Raw genomic sequence first — 21,070 nt, forward strand, 5'->3', positions numbered from 1 at the left:
ATTTCGGCTTCAACCTGGCCAAGCCGTACAGCCGGCGAAAGGGAGTCAGACGGGCACCGGGTAAACCTCTTCTGACCGGCTATGCTCCTTGACCAGCTTTGATGCTATCTTTGATATGGCACCGTGAATCTGCTTCGGATATTAGGTGGGGTGGGGGATAGGTAGTTGGATGTGTTTTCAATCACTGGTTGGTTGCGTTCTACGTAAAAGTAGGCTAGCATGAAATAGTGTCCTTCTAGAAACATAGCCCAGAAGTTCGCAATGAATCTACTAGTATACCTTTAAGCCTGTATTTCTGGGTCCGACAACAAGGCTATGCATTTTCAACGACAGATGTCGAACTACTCAAGCTCTCTCTGTGCATCTAATGTGTGTTTAAAACTGTAACGTTATATCTTGCCAAGGACGTAAGTGCGCGCACTACACTTCTTTCTACTTCAACACAATAGAGGCGACTATTCCATTAAAAACTGAATACCTGAAACCTACCCACCCTTACACGTGCCGGGAGTGTGGTTACACTGTGTATGCTGTACAGTAACATTTCACACACACGCACACGACACGTCCCTCACAAAATACTGGAGTGGGAACGTATATTTACCAGCCCCGACAGGGGTCAACCCCACAAATCCTAAAGCTTCCATCGCCAGACCTTCAGCTGCAGTACGTTCCTAAGAAACGGGTGTTTTCCATCAGCGCTCGAGCAAATAACGCCAGTGTATAGGATTACGCCGTGGGTACACAGACGTGCTTTTGGCACGTGCGGGCCTGGCAAAGCTCCACCCACCGACGGCTCCTACGGCCATGCACACCCCGATGATTGAAAATCGTGAACTGAAAAGAAATCGGAGGAAAAATACACCAGGCCACGTTCCGTGAATTGTTCCGGAGAAAACGTGGCTCGCGTAACCTTGTTAACAGAAGAAAGTGCACTAGACCTTGGCTTTCTTTTCCTGTTGACAGAAAATGACAAGTAAAACGATGACGTTTGCTCGTGGCCGTTCTAAAGCTTGTCAGTTTCACGTTTTTTTTTTTCTGTCAAAGTACAACCTATGTTATAAGACAGTAAGTTGATACAATGCTGTATAAAAGGGTCGAAAACTAACCATAGGAAAAAAGCACACATAATGTCACAGAGACCCCCCCCTAATAAATTTCATGGCCGTTACAGTTACAATGTATTTAGAACCTGACTACGATCCCGTAGTGGTTTTAAACTTGTATATGGGCAAAATGTGAGAATACGATCGCGTAGTGGTTTTAAACTTGTATGTGGGCAAAATGTGAGAATACGATCGCGTAGTGGTTTTAAACTTGTATGTGGGCAAAATGTGAGAGTGTGTATTGGCTAATTTGTTTTGTTTCAGTTGCTGTCGAGACTACCACGTCATTATCCAACATTGAAAAGATACGATGACGCCATGATTATCAAGTCTATACCAACATCATCGACTAGTCATCAGTGGCATGTCGTCTGTTTTGGATTTGGTGTTCTGTTCTGACTAATTGTGCGTATCTGAGCTGTCACTTGCCGCTCCTCAGACGATCCTTAAAAACCAGGAGACATCCGTAAAGATCGTCTGCAAGCCACATAAACAAAGCCGTCACAGCAAGGCCCCATATCTCCTCATTATTGCTATTAGCTGGTGTTTTAACACAGCGGACTTTCGTAAGGATCGTCTGCAAGACACATAAACAAAACCGTCTCAGCAAGGCCGCATATCTCCTCATTATTGTTTGCTATCAGCTAGTGCAGAGGGTGGGATGGCGCCAATAATCGTCCTCCCGATATCTTTGCCTGATGATTGTCAGCTGACGGGTTTGGTGGAATTTTCAATCAGCGGCGTCTGTTTACTAGCCGAAGCGTCAGATTGGCTGCCTTGTGGGGACGCCTAGGAGGCGATACAAACTTCCAAACATGTCGTCACTGTCTGGATCAACATGAGGCGTGCGAGTCGTATTTGGTTTCCCCCCAGTCGGGCATTGTGGCGGGATTTCGTCCTGACCCCTCGATAAACAAAAATTTGACAGGATGGTTTAATTGGTTTCTGGACAGGTCGTCTGTCATCACCGAGTGTGCTTGACTGGTTTCAGCTCTTGTAACTCGGGATTCTGTCACAGAAAATACAGGAGCTTAGTAGGTGTATGAACTCTACCCCACTTTCTAGGCTCATTCATTGATTAGAGGAAACGTTTGGGATGAAGTGTAGAACAGCTTTGTCACGAGGATTCCAAGGAATTTCGCTGTATCCTGACCACAAACCAAGCGTAGCGTAGATTGTCTCGCTCCAAATGTTCTCCCATTTTCCAGCGGAATTTCTCTGGATCTTTTTTTCCGACTGGTTGGACCGCGTCTCCATCTTATGCAAATGTGGTGCCGCCATTTTTCTCTGATTGGTTCAGGAGATAACACAATTAGGGAGGCGCCTGTTTCGCTGTCAGTAGACCATGAGGGGAGAGTGTCAATAGGCGGGCTAGATAAACTTGTTAGGAACTCCACTACACCGGGAAAGGGTGGCTATTAGTGGCTGTAAAATCTACGCATGACGTCTTTGGTTTACTGAAGGAAAGTGTGACGGTAAGGTTGTATTTACCATGTCCCTAAACCGGCAGGCTTACATAGTTTATGTACTGCAGAGTTGGCTCGTGGACAACGTTAGAACAAACTATATGAAAGCTTTGGACTTTCTAGTATAGCTGGCTCTTCACCACGTTTCTCACACACACACACTTCATACAAACTAAATTACAGAACAGTGTGTTCTCTACACTAGGTGTATGGGTCAGTTTTAAAATCATTCGCTATTTTCTTATAATTTTCCCAAAAAGAATTTAACAAAACAACCAACAGTTGTTGACATATTAAGTATGTTGTATGATAAGACAGCACATATCATCAAGACACAAAAGTCAAGTTCAGCGATGATTTTGAGTTTTTATTTTTCTGTCCACAGTGTTCGGTCTCTATACAATGTAGGCATTGTCATTCCTAACAAAAATATATACATGATAGCACTACAAATTCTTTGATGAAATTTGTATATACACTGATGTCCAACTCTTGGTAAAGAGAGTTCTAAATAAATACTACGCAGTTTCGTCAGAGAGAAAACATTGTGCTTGCTTGTGCATTTTTCTTTACATAGTTTGGAATTATGTAAAATAAAGCAAATAGATTTGGCAGTATTGGGGCTGGCCTGCGTAAATGCGATCACCATACTTTCCCCTTCTATGTACATAACAGTAACATGTCGTGTGCGAATCGTGATTGTTGACACACGGTTTTGACACAAGAAAATTAACCCACCCACTAGGGGGGATTCACACAGCCATAATTATACAACGATATTTGCACATTCACTTTCTTACACTCTAACAAGGGACTGCAACATTCCCTTAAATCAAACATACACAAGAGATTTGCATAAATCGACTGATTATGCACGATTCACATGCAAGAAATCTACAGCTAGTTGTGCGTGGGTCACGCTTTAGATATCACATGACGCACGTGCCCTTGAAACAAAAACAGTGTCTATGACCGAGTCTCCCATCATATGTTGGATGCATACACGATTGATAAAGCTGCTTTCGTGACGTCTACTAGTATTACAGCAACAAGGTTTGGTGATTCCACTTGACCATCTCTTCTCTTCTGATGTGTGTAGTCTGAAAAGGAAGGAAAGGGGGTAAGTATTGTACATCAAAGAAAAAAATCAACAACAAAGACATCATTGGCAAGAATACAAGAATGATTTCATGAAATACGTTCCATTTGTTTTGATCAACACGTAAAGAACAGACAACATAGCCAATAGGCATATTTTCCACTGCTTTCATTTCAACAGCCTCCAGGGATTTGTCAACCTGACTGAGGTTTCAAATATCGCCCAGATTATGATAATTGAAGGTTCTGTTTAATTTAAAAACTCGGGTTTAATTTTCTAGTCGGGTTTCCTCATCGAGGCAGGGGAGCGCGTAAGTGTCGCCATTTTGATGGACAAGTGGCGGGGTTTGGAAGTAAACAAGACCTGGGACAGCTGCGTTACAGATTTAGCACACATCTTGTGTACTCCTAGCTAAACAAATAAACAAGATGACTTATGGATTAGTTTGGCGAGGGATCAATTTCATCAACATTGTGGCGTAATTCTCCGGGTTCACTGTCGCAAAATACGATTTGTGCAATCGCTTTTGACAGGGATTTCTGGATGAAAATAAATGGACAGGATTTTCGTGGGGTTTTCCCCTTTTCAAATTTGTTCCATGCACACAACTCGTTCCTTTCGGATGTAAATTTTTTTCTTTTGCTGAGACATGTCTAGATGTCTTTTTTTTCTTTCTCTCCCACTCACACACCGCATGTTGAGTGTCCTGGAAAAGGTGCTATTTTTTGTGTGAAACTGGAACTCCACAAAACGTTCGCGTGGTCCCCCGGGACGTTACAAAGCGCCTATCCTGGGTGAACAGCTGACAGCGTGCGAATGTCCCAGGGGTGAGTCCCATGAAAGGTTGCCATGACAACCGGGTCCCGCTCTCTTGCACAGGTGCACACACAATGTGTCGTCTGACTTTTCAGCTGTTTTTTCCACTTGCCAAACACATTGACACACACACTAGGGATTTCCCAATATGGAAACGGATACGACAAACGTGGTTTTCTATAAAATTGCCACATCTTCAGGGAGTCTGGGGTCTTTGTTTCTTCTTTCTTTTTCCATCGTGTTACCGAAAATTTTCTTGTTAAATTTCAACTATTTCTGGTGAAGAGGGGAGGGTATGACAAGGTGGTGTTGTGGTAAGCCAGGTTGCCTGCGCTCCACGTTGGAGCCAGAGCGGCGCCGGTTTGGTGGTCTGCCCTTCTTCAACCAGAGTACTGTGGTCAGTACAAGAGGGGCGAACCCTTATATTCCTGTCAACACCCATTCTGACTCAATTTGACGCCACGAAATGCCAATAATCTATATTTAACAGAGGGAAATATACCGTAATCGCGACATTTTCATGCCTGTGTGTTAAGTTGTAATAGAGTCTATAGATAAAATGGTTTTGTCTCTGGAATCAAAAACAATAGAGTCCAGATGGGACCTTTGTTGTCATATGATTTCCTGGCATTTGACACATGGTCAGCGCTGGTCAGTTTTGTCCACAGACAAATCCAAACACCGGTCAGTTTCCCGTTCATGCTTATCTAGGTTTATCACCTGCACTGTATCAAAAAGGTTTGGTACTAGTAAGGAAGGCCCCCCAGCGGACATTTACGCCTCAAGGCCGGCGGGGGACCCCGCTGTGTGCCCCGGTGAAACGGCCGTCTTACGCCGCCTTATTTGTCTACGCTCCCGTAGCCCAGAGACTCCTTTGAAATTGACGTTTTACTGATAGCGCTTGTACGGCTAACACCATATTTGTACATCCTCTTTTTTTGGTACCAAACAGCTTCAAATTTCAATTCCCAAGCCTTTGTTGAAGACTAGTGTCTGTACACTGCGGACACAAATATTGCATTCTGACGAAAACCCACAGGGACGCTATCAGTTAGCCGGCGTTAGTTTTGACAAGACAGGCGCCTAGCGTGCCCGCTTACGATCGAGATTTATCGCCGTGTTGACAACAATGGCCGTTCCCCCTAGCCAGTTATCAAAACCAAGGACCTTGTCAAAACGAAGCAAGGAATTATCGAGTTCAAACTCATTTTATGGCGAATGGTTGCGAGTTTTCTTTCTTTGTTTAGCATTAACCACTTTTTCTTTGTTTCACGTCAAGAAATCACACAGACAGCGTGCGAAGAGTACAAAATTACCGATCCGTTGGTGAAATAAAAACTTGGCTCACCATTCAAACTACTGCAGGACGCGATGCGAGAGGTTCAGATCTTGTCTGCTGATTTTCTTTGCTGGCCACTGCTTGCTGCTGTCTTCTCTTTCTCTTCCTTTGTACGTGGAAATCTGTGAGAAAGAAAACGTTACAAGTTAAAAGAAAAACCCAAACAAGGTTACGTTGTCACAAAATTTACCTCCCGACAAATGGCTTCGCTTGAGAACAAATTATAATTACGACTTTGCCATGACAACAAAGCCTTGGAAACGGCAGACAACGTGTCCCTCTGCCTCGCTTATCTTTATTTTCTTCACCTCAGTGAACTTGTTTACGATAAAACTTTCCCTTGACCTTGAGTGAGGAGCCTTCAAGCGTAAACAAGGCGCGCGGGGAAATCGCTGAGCTAGGGGTGTTTTTGTTTTTTCTTCGTAGCCTGATGCGCCCGGGGCGGGCTCCGTCGATCAGAACAAGCCCTAACTTGCCCAGATATCATATATATCTCCAAGCAGACGTGATATCCGGACCAACTTTACACAATTTTAGCAGAATTTTGCACACGGTACACGCTTTTAACTCTTAGCTTCGACGAAAAAGTTCCAAACTACGGCACAAAAATGCAGGAAATCGTAAGAAACGAGCCGCATCGTGCATCTGCTTGGAGATAATCTCAACAATAGGGCGGAGGTCAGCGCCCTGCCCAGGCTTGTTTACAGTACCTTACTCACTACGCACCGCGTAGTAACACTCCAAAAATTTTCCAAATGTAGCAAAAAACGGCACAAACACGTGCTGTAAAACCCAACAGAACATTACAAACATTGTTAAGACCAAGTTTAGGCAGAATGGAGTAGAATTGGGGTTGAATCTTACCTGTGAGTCTCGTTTGACGCTTGACACCCCTGGACATGGTCGGGGTAGAGCCGGGTGTATTCCCCGAGGCACCCGGACCTGGTCTCTCCGAACCAGCGGAGACAGTCGAGCTGATTTCTGCACTCAAATCCTCTACTCTCGCGTCTACTCTGGATTCCCTGTGTTCCTCGGTACACGCAGAGTTCTTTGCAACAGTTCTTACGGCCGTTTCTCCGACCAGTCCCGGGGAATCTTCCGTAGTAGACCGTGCCGTGCAGGCCAGCTGCTCGGGGGCGTGCGAAGCGGCCGCCGCTGGAGAAACTGAGATGTTGACCCGCCCGATGTAGAACGACGGTACGCCGCTGACTCTCTCCCACTCGTATCTGCCCTCCAAGGGACAGTCAGATTTGAAGTCAAAGTTCCATTTGCGTTGGGAGTCCTCTTCTATCTTTGCTAGCTGCGACCGAAGGTCTCGTTCCAGCTCTTCGTGGTCCACCGGCCCGAACAGTCGCCTGCAAGCCGAGCTGCGAGGCATTCCAGCCGGCCGGGCGGGCCGAGCTCTTCTCAGCTCCGGGGACGGACACGACACTCTGGCGGTGCTCATAGTGGCTTCCTGTGTGCAGCACGACAAGCTTTACCCGTGGAAATGATTTTTTTCCCAAGGACAAGAGCCGTTATAGTAGTTTTTACACCGTCTGCTCCAGGTCGACTCTGCCCTTTTTTGTCTCTCCCCAGTTCAAATCCGAACTTGTTGACGGCGTTTCAGGGGCGGAGCAACAATGACATCATCCACATGACTACACAGCTGCGTTTCTTTCCTCTCATTTGGTGATATATAAAGACATTCTAAAATACGAGATCTGATTGGTTGTTAGTCACCTACTAAGGGCGGTGATTGTTATCATTAACATATTCAACAAACAAGGTGATAACGACGCTATCTGCAAGCTGATTGGTCCGATAGGAATAATAGCTGGGTGGGGTTTACAGCAAAGTTTGCATATATGGCGGGAGATCGGCTTGCGTACGGCCTGGCCTTGGAGGCGTGAAATACACGCGAAAATACAAGCCGACCGATTGTGGTAGAAAAATAACAATCACAGCAAACTATAGTACAACTTTTGTGTTATTGTAAACGTTAGGTATTCCCACGACTTTTACGTGTACACATGTGTGCAGGCTTTGTGTATCTTAGTATTTTCAAACATCTGGGATTCCCTAACTCAAAAACCGTCGTTTCAAGTGGTCTGAGAAAATATATTCCTCTTTTGTGGATCGCCGGGCATCTGCGCACAGTTTGTTTTCTGAAAATAGTTCGTCCAAACACGAATGGCTGGGAACCTAGCTATCGTTCAAGCTGAGAACACTTGATTTCTACCATACTCACACCGCCAAAGGGAAACGATTCATCGACTGTATGGATTTTTTGCGGGTTGTGTACATAAACAAACCGGCGAGTTTATAGGAGAGGAACTCTACAGTTTGCCATTCGCATAGATCTCTACACAAAGGAAGTGAAATGCTCTCTTCTTGATGTTTCAGGGGCACTTGAGATAGCTCTCGATAGTCTTTTATCCCTCGTGAGAAGACTAAGAAATGTGGACAGCTCAAGAAAATTGAGCCCGTTTCGAGTTCACATGAGACAGGTGTGTTCACTTCATGTTGCCTCTTAACATGTTCTTGAACACTGTGTTTTTCGCCGCCTTTGTGTAACACTTCACTTCAAAAGCGACAGGAGTGTTCAGTGGGTGGTGAAATCACGCTATAAGCGACTCCTAGCAGCAACACATATTATTGCATAACAAACGTCGCACTTTCAACGATTTGGCGATTATAGTACACCCAAAATCCGCAAAGAAAGAACTGCATCGAAGAAAGGTATCAAAGTACATCAAAGCAAAGAAATAATACATTTCACTGAGTCCACGAATCCTCATTGATCCAATTATCATTTGACCAATGAGTTGTCTTCCCAGCCTGTGATGTCTGCATGCGATTGATCAATTACATACCAGAAGCGTCTATCGAATAAACGAAATGCACCTGGCATTTTTATCCAGGTTTAATGATCTTTAATGTTGGAGTTTTCAAAATTATTCTTACAGACACACAGTCATTTAGTAATTATGTTATTTTATGGGCGTACCCGTCACACCTTGCATGTGTACGGTGCTTTGTGGTGCATTTGATTTCATTCAAACAAAATACCAAAATTAGTGGCAAACGCGGCAGAAAGCCAAAAGAAATCAGCAAATATATTGGCCTATATTCTGTATCAATGTATGTAAGGGAAAATGACATGTTACATGCAAGTACGACCACGCGATTAAGGAATAACAAGAGAATATATCAAAGGTGCCGACATTCTGGAATATGTTGTCTTTTAGTCTAACACACCTATTTTATCATGTGTTACCGACAGGGATTCACACGTTGTCAGCGTAATTGGCCTGATTAGAAAATTATAAACTCTCATTTTGTGATGAATGGCAGATGGTTTTAGACTACAATGTATAATTTACCATTCATTTTGAACTCTTTATGCTAATAAGGTCACAATTTACTGGGACCCGGCCGAGCTGATAAATAAGACAACAAGACACATAAAACGTAGAAAAATACTCAAAGGCACAATTTGTGTATCTTTCTTGATATATAAAGTTTCATTTTTGTCGTTCCCGACAGCCCGTCTGGGCTCCGGCTCGAAAATATGACTCTGTCGTTATTATTTGATTATGCATGCGATAGCTTCAAAATGTCGAGTTATGACTGATATTGTAAATTTTGTGTATAAAACATACCTGTCCTAGTTAAAAGAAACGTAATGAGCACTGCGACTGTTGGTAATATATTTTCTTTTCATTTATCAAGTAGTTTTTACGGCCGTAGTACGAATTTTTGCTGACGGTAGGATTTTCAGGCCAGTCTAAATAGATCTATGCTGTGATGTCGGCGAAACCAGTACGGAAGCTATTTTTGACTTTTGACATGTATACACAATACTGTCCTCGTCTTTCTAACTAGGTAAGAAATGCTACCACATTCTGTTGTATAAGGCATCGCCTGATTTAGTAGGTAAATATACCTGGACAACCAGGTCGGCCATTGTCTTACACCTGTTGGTTGCCAAGGGCAACGATGCCAAAACAAGCCTATGGCCTTGAAGATGATACCAGTAGTATCACTGTCACCTCAATGTTGTCGTATTTGTGTTTTAGAGCATGACATCCTGATTGGTTCGTTAGTTTTGAATGAAACTGTTTGGACTGGTTTTAAAGATATTTATCTGTGTTGCGCCAAGGTTGCGCCCATTGTATAAAAAGAAGACGAACGGATACCCCTTTTGTGCAACTGAATAACGTTATATACAAAGGCGAGGTCAACATATTCTGTATCTGTATCTATAAAGCCGGTATAACACCTGCAGTAATCACCACTATATATTTTGTCCCATCAGGAGATGACATACAACTAGGACGTCTTCGAGCAAACTCTGCTTCACAAATTGTAAACGACACGCCAATCAAATTACCTTGACCAGTGTCTACAATTGTTCATTGGTCGCGTGCACTGATTGGTTTATCGATTTGATTGGTTCAACAGTAGAATAGATTGTGTCAATGATCTGAAATTTTGTACAGGTACGAAGAGAGGGTGGCAGGAAGGTACAGTAATCGTTCACGAATTCTTTTACAGCATTTTACAAACATAAATATAACAATTATTATTCTAACTTACCGTTGTGCTTTGTCTTGCTGTCAACCACTTGTCAGTGAAAAAGTCAGCACCAGTAAAATCTCGCTTACCTGTTTGTTTACATGTATATGTTACCATAGCGACGGTATTCGTTCGAGAAGTGATCGGTTTGGTCAGTGGCGGTCGTTCTAGAACGTCATAGAAATAGTCACACAATGACTAATGTAATAATTCACGAGGCCACACTAAACGTCAAACGCGTTTATGATGTCACAATATTAGGCGAGGTTCCAAGAAAGTGAAGGTAGATAGGCGGTAAACATAGCGCGGTTTAGCTAGCAAGCGATACCGCATTTTAATGTTGCGTAATTTGTGGGCAAGTGACCAAGCATGACTACATTGCAATCATCTTGATAACCGCACTAATCTCCAAGCAGATCCTACGGTGCCATAATATAGTATCAAAGCTGGCCAAGGAGTATAGCCGGCCAAAGGGAGTCAAACGGGCACAGTTTGATTAGGCAACAACTGGATGTTAATAGCCTTTTGTGAAGCCGAATGAATGCAGATCCTACGGTGGGTTTGATACTACTAGTATATTACGCCACAGTGGATCTGCTTGGAGATTAAACCGCACCCAAAACCACATCAGGACTTTGAAATGTATAGGAGGACGGACATAGGGAAGGCTTGTCAGGACTTGCCCAAATACCCCGTGTGTATATATTTGTTTTGCGGTTGAGTATACAGGGTCACAAGGGCTAAGTGTATACGTAAGCAACGAACATGTAGAGGCATGCCTAAAATTACATTCTCACGTATTCCCCTAATCTTGTCTTGTCGACCTTGTGCATTTTTTGTCTTTATATGATAAGATTTGCAATATATGACAAGACTTGCAAATCAGATAAGGCTCCAATATATATGTGAATAAGTACATGATTTTTAAGAAGTACAGAATGTAAATTATGTCTACTAGAGATCTATTTGTGAATGTCTCTATAATAAGTGAACACCTGACTTGATATTTGATAAAAATCGATTGTTAACAATATTTTGAAATATGGTTGCTGTACTTAACTTTTAGTGCAATTCACCATGGAGGAGTATATGTAAATGCCAACACAAAGTTTGCCACAAAGCAAAAGAATCGGACTAAGACATTTCAGTATCACATTATGTATAATGGTACACAAAAACTTATTGTTATTCCAAGTCCCGACAAGCCACCCACGTGTCCGTCCTCCTATACATTGCAAAGTCCTGATGTGGTTTTGGGTGCGGTTATCAAAATGATAGAAGTTCTGTCATGCGTGGGACACACCCACAAATTGCGCAACATAAAAATGGGGTACCATTTGCTAGTACATGTAAATGAAATGGTTTACACGCGTGTCGTTCTAATGTAGTGGGTTTCAATCAGATTGTCGCCGGAAATTTTTGTTTCTCAATAAAGTAAACAGAAAATGAGACCACATGTTGTATGTAGACCTCCTTGGAGTAAACAAACACAAACTAAATGTGCCCCCCCCCCTCACCCCACCACACACATATTGAAAGTGGAACACACGTTCTACATGTACATAGTACAAAACTTTCAATCCTTTTCTCGCATAAACAAAGAACTGAAAAAAGGTGGCCATTCCTAGCGATATTGAATACATGAACAATTTTTTCAGCCTTGTCGGCTTTCTGTTTGCATTTCATTTAGAGCCATCAAGGGCATTATATGAGATATAACGTCCTTGGAACCATAGATCTACCTGACCATTCTTGATTTTAGACGGTACTAGTATGTTTAATTGATTGACTGTATTCCATACTTCAGCATTTAAATCCGCACAATCTTTCGAAAGCATTTCATTTCTGTGGTCAGTACTCTTCCCCCCTCCCCACAAATTTTGCTATCAGAGTCCAGGACTCGCAAGCGTCCAGTAATACTACTCCCGAGTAGAGGTTCTTTATCAGGAAGACATGATGAAGAAAGCAGCACAGAATAGAAATCCCGATAAAATGTGTAGCGTAGTGTCAAATGTAGCTAGAGAGACTCAGAGAGTCTGGACAAGACGGCTTGCATCCCAGAACGCATAAAAACACGTCAATAAAGAGCCTGACCCGAACCTCTGCTTGGAGTTGGAGAGTACAGAGGTTACCAGCTAGGGAGCGCTTCAGCCTGATCTTGGAGCTAAGCATGTTATTGTTATCTTTCCAGCGCAGTGCACCCCCCCCCCCCTTACAACAGTGCATGTGGGGAAAAAAAACCTTCGTAGAACAAGAATTTCAAATCTTCCCATGCAGAAATTCTACCACTGGTGGGGGTCCGACATCCTCTGTTTGAGTAAATAAATCACCAGGGCTCGGCATGAGGCTAACAGATGAACCGCAGGGCTCGCCGCGTCCTAATCGACTTTTAATCGGGCCAACGAGGCTTCAAATGGGGTCCGGTGCACACGGTTTGCGGATTCCAAAACGGTTTTGAAAAATCCAACTAAAACCGGCTAGCCTCCTTTGCAACTTCAAGGAGCGCCGGCGCTTGTATCTTTTTTTTTTGGGGGGGGGGGGTGGGGGGGGGATGGGGAGGGGGTGACTCGAAATTTCCAACATGGACCAGGTCCCGTATTGCTGGTAGAGGGAGTCTTGCTCTCAGCAAGGAGGTGAGAACTTGGACAATGTTGAAAATCACAGATCCCCCCCCCCCCAAATAAACATAAACGCTGACGCTCCTAAAGGCCTGCGAATAAGTGGCATCACATTTGTATCTTATCCAATTGTAAGTGGTAAGTATACAGATTATAAAAAAGAATTTTTTTCTCCACATAATTTCAGTGCTATATGTTTGAATTTTGCTACAAGTTTTTACTTCAAATTTCCAACGTGAATGTCTTCGTTTATACCAAGGACTTGGCACGTAAAATGTACATGGACCAATATGAAGACAAAATTGTCATTCAATATTCTTATTTGTAGCTTATGATTTCGCTTATCATTTGGCACATGTATCAATCTGAATATTGTTCATTGGTTGTTTATTAAAAATTGGGCATGTTTCTGAAAGTGCAAAGAATTCGATTATCAATCATAGTGGAATTCAAACTATGAATATGAAGATTGCTACCAAACGCACCGTGAAACAAAAACATCCGATTCATGCTGTTCTTTCAAACGATATGGCGACCAGCTGCGGCCTTCTGTTCTCACTTAGAAGGGTAGTGAAAACTGTGAATATTCAATATCGGCACGACTGAACTTGCGCGGGAAAACATCAGAGGAGGTATGGAAATAAAAAGTCAATTCCCGCCAAGAAACTTGTGAATGAACCTAATATTTCCCGCCAAAAAGTTCCCGCCAAACTTGTGAATGGTCGGTATCGTCTGAAGAGGAAAGTCAGAACGTGTGAAAAGGCGGGCTTTGGGATTGGATTAGTAAACAGCATGTTCGTTCTTGGCACAAATATGTCAAAAACATCACGAGTAACACTTGACCAAGATTATACGACCCGCGCCATCTTGTTTTAACAGCTTTCTTCTAACGCCTGCGTTCTAAACGGTTTCTGACGCGGCGGTAGCTACATTTCATTCTGGTCTATTTTTCTAACTGATTAGCCATAAAAAGCAGTTTAAAACAACAATGTTTTATCTTAACCCACGTGATGAAATTCACACTTTCGCCGAAAGGATTTACTCGATACTTGAAGCGTGCGCATGACCTCTCGTATGGCATTTTGGTTTCTCCCTAAGTATATTATCGTTATTGTGGATTCTCATATCCAAAATAGATTTTTGTGACATACATGTATCTGATTTTGCATCAACTGGAGAACTTTTTACGACCATCACTTGATACAAGTACACTCTGGAAAATAATTTATAAACGCCGCCCTCCCCACCCTATCATAATTGAAGACATAGCACAAATAAAAGGACGAGAAAAAGTAAACAAATCAATCAAATGTCTAAGCCAAATACAGAGTACACATCAAGTGAGTTATTCTACTCTACTGCAGAATGGCACTAGTAGATTGCTACGCATGTCATGTTTTTTTTTTTTTTAAAGAGTCGTCAAATGTAAGTTTTGAGACTTGTCAAAACAAAGGACGTTATATAACATTATATAACGTCCTTGGTCAAATGAATTCTGTTCTTACTTAGTAGTACTAGCATAGTACTTAGCTCTTTTGCTCGGCATACTATACTGTGTGTTTAGTCATTTGTTCAAACTTCCTGACCACTTTTAGATGTCATAATGTAGTAGTAGGCATCCTTCTAATCTCTAAGCAGATTCCTCCGGTGGCATAAAACAGTAACATAAGCTGGGGAAGGAGTTTAGCCGGCAAAGGAGTAAAATTGGCCACCGCGGTGGAGATTAGCATCCTTCCATATTTTTAAAGCGAAACGTTTTTTTTATTTGCACGCTCGCATCAGTTTTGAGGTTCCCAGATGATGTCAACCATATAATCAAATCAACATGGCCTTACTGTAATGCGGAGCGTGCAAGGTGTTTAGTTTTGTGGTTGCACCTGTCTCTGAACCTGTTCAATGTGACTACACTGACAAGTTCACACGATCCAGCTAAACCGCTGAATGGACAATTATCAAACACCTATTCTTTTCATCGGTGTTGTCGGTTTGTCAGAATTCTCACCTTCAGAAAGGTGGAGTTAGGTAACAACAGAAAATTAGGTCAAAGGGGGTCGCCTCCTTGATCTTGCCGTGGTCCACAATTGTTTGTAGAGTTGCACAAACATTTTGCACCTTGCACTGGCAAGATCATAATGGGGTGGGGTGGGGGCGCTGTTGGTAAAAGTGGGCAAAACAGTTGTAAAGTTTACACTTCGAATTTGCAATAACCGTTCAAGTAAAGGAGTGTAAAAGAGTGAAGAATGCGCGCGTGTGTGTGTGTGTGCGAGTGTGAATGCATGTCTGTGCGTGTGTGTACGTGTGTGTTTGTGTGCGTGTCTGTGTATGTGTGTGTGTATGTTTATGTGTCTGTGCATGTTTGTCACGATGCATGGAAATGGTAGATGGCGGATAAATACATTGCACAGGCACACAAACACACATAAACGTCGGGCATATGCACACACAGAAACGCACACACTCACCTCACCTCACCGGTCCCCCACGCACACACACGTACACAGAAATGCTTTACTACCTGAACAGAAATACACGCTCACACAAACGCGATAACGTTACAATTAGGTTATTGACATACAGGCTACAAACGTGGGATTCTGACATGCATGTTCGTTTTATGCCTCCATTTTTCATGGAGGCAAAAAGAATGGAAGAATATGAAAACCCGGGTCTTTCATATGACGAGGTCGTCTGCGGTCAACCATTAAGGCCTGTACGGTCAACCTACGGACTTTTTTCAGGACCGTTCAAGCCTAAGGTTGACCGCAGGTGACCCGGTCATGTGAAAAATGGTTCTGTGTAAAACGATCACAGTGGCCTACATTAACCCTGCCACGCGATACATGCATGTGGTTCATGGGACAAACATATTTGAACAAGCTGTTTCTTCTGTATATAGATCAATTCTACCTGACCTACTAGTAGTACCATGGCCTTGGTCTGCATTCTAGATTCTGAGCTTCACTAACATGCATGTGACAGAAAAATAAGCACAGACAATACAGAGCGATCCCATATCGTTTGCCACATCCACTTATTGTGTTTTTAACCTGTAACACACTCTGAAAGTGGTACGACAACTACACCTTTCAAAAGATTACGTCATGGGGAAAATTTGCATAGAGCGCGGGAAAAAGTGGGTAAGACGCCAAGTGAGTACAAAAGTCAGTGTGTACATAAGTCGCGGGACCTTGACCGACCGCATGCCTTCTAAAACGTATGGTAGACCCCAGATCTTTTCAGCCTTTGTTACGGTCATGTCTACCGGAAAGAATCCTTCCTCTTGGGGCAATGTTACTAAAACAAACGAGAACTGATGTCTAACTCAACTGGTAATAGAATAGTTCCCGAGTGAAACCAAGATATAACGTCCTTGATGAAACTAAGAGAAACCGATCTGACTCTGAGGGAAATTTAGTGGCGCAATGGTGTTCCCCCCTTACCATTTTCCCGCCCTTTCCCCTCTCATCTTACTTGGCCTGGAGGGAAACTATTGACCAAACAAAAACAAACAAATTTTTTTGACAGATGGCCTTGATAGAAAGATAACACAGCTCATTTTCTAAGCCTGACGAATTAGAGGTCAATTATGTGCGCCATTAAACATTTCACAACAAAGAAACCAGCAATTACCCTATATAGTGATCGCCTTGGTTAGTTGCCATGAAAGGTCAAGAATTTACTTATCTCAGTGAACTTCGCTAAATTGCGCCAGGCATTCGCAAACCGGCGCAACTTGTTGCCTGAAATTGGGAATTCAAATTTTCCAAAAATTCGCAATTCACAAAATGGACGCAAAATAGCGTAAAGCGTCGCAAATTAAATGTCTCACCTATGTTGTGCCAAGGATCATAAGGAACATATTTCTATCGCTAAACTTTACTTTTGTATGATTTTTAATTATTGCGCATTGGTTTTCAATTCAGAATAACATAGCCTGTTACTCTGAGATTCAGGCGCAAATGTGACGCATACGTCAAATACCTGGCGTATTTTCGTAATCTCCAAGCAAATCCTATGGTAGCATAAGGCTAAAGCCTATATATATATATAGTATCAAGAGCTGGTAAAGGGGTGTAGTAGGCCTACCTAGGAGTATGCATTGGATACCAAGCAGATCCTACGGAAGCATAAGATAGTATCAAAATATGTCAAAGGGGTGTAGCCAGCCTAGAAGAGTACATTGACTACCGGAGGTACACTCCTAGGCTACCGTAGGATTTGCTTGGAGATTACCATTTTCGCACAGTGCCGGGAGATAGCCACTTGACGCTGTGTGTGAATATTCAAGCAGATGTTAAAATCCAACTTATGATTAGCTTCAATATTTCACGCAAGCTCTTGTGGCATTTGATGCATCTTTTCTGTTAATTACCTTATCCCAGTACTAAATGTTGCTCTAAGACTTAGCCGATTCCTTATCTTGGACTTTTTATTTCCGAATTAGCCTTGTTTGCAGGTTATTTTGATTTAGACACATGCAAGAAACCAATGAGATTATCCTAATCTCATTGAAGAAACTATAATCAAACCTGACCCAGCGGTCACCTCTTCATGGTGGCCACCTGGCCATGACGAAAATTTCCCCCATAGACGCAAGTATTAAGCGACCTCCCCAAGACGGCGGCCTGTTCAACAACGTTCGGAGCTTTTGATGGACACTTAGGAAGTATGAATACAACTCCAAACATACGAAAAATATTGAAATGAGATTGAACTCGCCATTGGACAAGCGCGTATGTATCTAGATCCAGCTTTCAGATACAAATGTTTATATGTATAAAAACAAGTTTGGAATTATACAAAACAAAGAGAAATCGAATTAATTTTTTGTTATCTACTTTATTAGCTAATAAGTTGTAGCTATCAGCTTTGAAGGTTTTGTTGTGACCTTGGAAGTAACTCAGTGAGGCACAACTGTGCAATGAAGGTCAACATTCATACCACGTCAACTCACAGTCGTGTATTTTCGCGGTACAACATATTTTACCCACCTAAAAAGCCTTGGCTATCTCCAATCGCTTGACTTCACATGAAAACGTGCTCAGTTTGCTCAGTAAACCCCACAGAAGCAGCCACTCCAAGGTTAAACGACTTGTCCTCCACAGACGTCAATCAAACAAATTGCCCGCCAATCGCTGTTCTTGTTATATTTGGCGGTTGGCGCGTCGTCTGATGACTTGTTGATATAAAGTTAAAAGTTTGGAGAGAGGCGACGCTTGGGCAAGGGGTAGAACGTAAAGAAACGACAGTTTGTATTCCGTCAGTACTAGTGGAAAGACAACGAAGAGATTTTCCTCGCCAACTACCGTGGCTAGACAAAGAGTAGGGGTTAAGTAATTGCCCGGTCAAATTATTCGTGCGATTGTGGTAAAATCACAGACTGTATTCCTGACATAGCCGTAAATATTTCGTAAAAAATCCAGTGGTATTGGTACGGAAAAAATGCCTTAGATCCTTATCGGCGGTTGGTTCTGTCACAACCTTGAAAATTCTACGACATGAAAATCGTACGACTGCTTACGACAAAAGTGCTCGCTTGCAAGTGTCTTCTATCGATGCGGAAAAAAATTATAATATTTCTGTGAACAACAAGTTCTCTCGCGAATGAATAAAACAGTTGACGCGGCAGAATTTGTTGAGACCCGCTCTCCACAACAGTCCTGTCACCCAAAAGATCTTGTCCCAAGTCGTGCGTAGCAACTGTCAATCAAAAGGCCGTGCATGAATGGCCTGTTTTGTTGGGTCACGCGATACCTGTCACTAGTGTTGTACTTAATCAACTCTCCACAGAGTAACACAGAAACCCGATGCTCACTGTTTAGAAAACGTTAGACGCTGTCAAACAAAGGAATCGCCTGTATAGACTCAAACGGCTTGTTGTGTTACTATTAATAGCACGAGTCACGTGGTGTCCAGAGGACGGTGCGACCTTCTAGCAATGAAAACATGATAGTGATATATAACGTTATACTCAGGGTGAATGGGTTAATAAAGAAATCAAGAATACAATAAATGTTTTGTCCGTAATTCAAACGTTTACTTATCACATTTGTTGTGTGTATCATATACAGGTAGAGCTGATTATTGTGAAAACAGTAACATTGGGGTCTAAATGTGGTATTGAAAGTAGGTCAAGTTGGCAAGAGATGGAAATGAACAATGAACAGCATGTAAAACACTTGCATGCATGTCTGCATATTCTTGTTTCCCTCGTTCCTTCGTTTGTTCGTCCAGTCCTTCCTTCCCCCTCTTTCCTTCTTCCTTTCTCTCTTCCTCCTTCCTTTCTCTCTTCCTCCTTCCTTCCTTTCTTCCTCTCTTTCTTTTATCATTTTTATCTTTCTCTTTTTTTTCTTACTCTCTTGCCCTCGTTCTTTCTTTCTTACTCTTTCATACGCTTTCTTCCCTTCCTTCCTTCTGTCCTTATGTCTCTCTTTCTTACTCTCGTTCTTTCTTATTCCATCTCGCTTTCTTTCCTCCTTTCTTTAATTTCTTCTTACTTTCTTTCCCCCTTTCCTTCCCTTCCCCTCTTTCTATTTCTTTCTCCCTTTCTTATTCTCTTACTCTCTCTCTCTCTCTCCTCCTTCTCCGTGTGTGCAATATTCAGTATTCAGTCCCCAAAGAGGACATGTAGCAAATGCCCCATACAGTTCACAGACATTTCTTCTTACTTTCTTTCCTTTCCTTCCCGCCTTTCTATTTCTTTCTTATTCTCTTACTCTCTCTTACTCTCTCTCTCTCTCTCTCTCTCTCTCCTCCTTCTCCGTGTGTGCAATATTCAATATTCAGTCCCCAAAGAGGACATGTAGCAAATGCCCCTAATACAATTCACGGACATTGATATGGCTCGATTTTGGTCGTCAGTGATGCACCCTTCTGTGTCCAAGGTCGGAGTAGAGTGTCCTACTATCTTTGGAAATCTGTCACTGCCAGATCCGCTCATTTCCGCAATTAATTCCTTTTACTACACAACTTCAATGATGAACTAGAGTTCGGCGACCTCATACCTCCATGAAAATTTAGAGCTTTCGTAAGTTTCATGCAATTGACTAAGACATTAACATAATTTATGCATGGTGTCGTTCATCATTGACAAACGTACACATTTCATAATTATAAAATTCCCATTATTAATCATAAAGCGGTTTTGCAATTTTTACTTAACTTATGCAAATAAGTTCCTCATTACCATATTTGCTATCTGCTTATATTCCACCTATCATAATTAACATGTGTTACATTTATTGAAGTCCAGTTATTGCAAACAATGGAATTATACAATTTCCTCATTAATTATGCAAATTAAGTCCTCATTTGCATAACATGTATATCATTATGAACATCTTTGCCTAAGGTACCCGCATGCCTAATATGATGCCAATCCGTCAATCCTTTCTGCAGTTATCCTCTTTGGAGTGTCTTGACAAAAACGCCCCTGCAGTTCCCAAATTAAATGTTAGGGGGCTGAAACTTGCCCCACTTTGTCATGACACTAAAAGATATCTACCACCCAAATTTCAAGACCATATCACGTCCAAGACAAGAGATACATAGAAAAAACTGCTATGTGTCAATGTTGTCATTAATTATGCAAATTTGCTCCTATTTTGCATAATTAGTATTTCATTTTGTACAACATTGTCTGAGGTACCTACATATCAAAAATCATGAAAATCCGTTGTTCCCATCTTGAGTTATCCTCTTCAGAAGTTTTTGACAAAAATGCCCCTGCTATCCCAAAACTAGACGCTAGGGGGCCCAAACTTATGTCACTTCTTCCTGAGCACAAGAGCTATCTAATACTCAAAAATCGTGACCATAGCATGTTCAGAACACCAAAATAGCAAAACCGGAAGTTGCGCTGCAGTACCAAGGGGAGCCGCTAGGGGACCCAAAATCTAATCATTTCCAGCTTTCATCACACCCTACCAACACACCAAGTATGAAACCAATCCACCCAACCGTTCTTGAGTTATTTTGTTTACACACACACAGACACACACACACACAAACACAGGGTAAAATATAACCTCCATTCCATTACATTTCATGGAGGTAAATACCGTTGT

General features: G+C 42.3%; 1 protein-coding gene and 1 long non-coding RNA gene across 2 annotated transcripts in view; both read right to left on the reverse strand.

The window, feature by feature from the left end:
• The window catches only part of LOC118406308, a 30,242-nt gene extending 19,432 nt beyond the window's left edge, over nt 1-10,810 (reverse strand). Inside the window, exon 1 of the long non-coding RNA XR_004830023.1 lies at nt 10,408-10,810. This is a non-coding gene — a long non-coding RNA (uncharacterized LOC118406308). The remainder of the gene's footprint in view (nt 1-10,407) is intronic.
• On the reverse strand, nt 2,914-7,429 carry LOC118406300 (cyclin-dependent kinase inhibitor 1B-like). Its single transcript, XM_035806233.1, has 3 exons — nt 6,691-7,429; nt 5,836-5,948; nt 2,914-3,672 (listed from the first exon to the last, which is right to left on the reverse strand). Exons 1-2 carry the CDS (start codon nt 7,271-7,273, stop codon nt 5,839-5,841), a joined length of 693 nt encoding a protein of 230 aa, XP_035662126.1. The 5' UTR covers nt 7,274-7,429; the 3' UTR covers nt 2,914-3,672; nt 5,836-5,838.
• Nucleotides 10,811-21,070: the final 10,260 nt, after the last annotated feature.

Source organism: Branchiostoma floridae, chromosome 19 (genome assembly GCF_000003815.2).
Source record: "Branchiostoma floridae strain S238N-H82 chromosome 19, Bfl_VNyyK, whole genome shotgun sequence".
In the NCBI taxonomy this organism is placed as follows: domain Eukaryota; kingdom Metazoa; phylum Chordata; class Leptocardii; order Amphioxiformes; family Branchiostomatidae; genus Branchiostoma; species Branchiostoma floridae.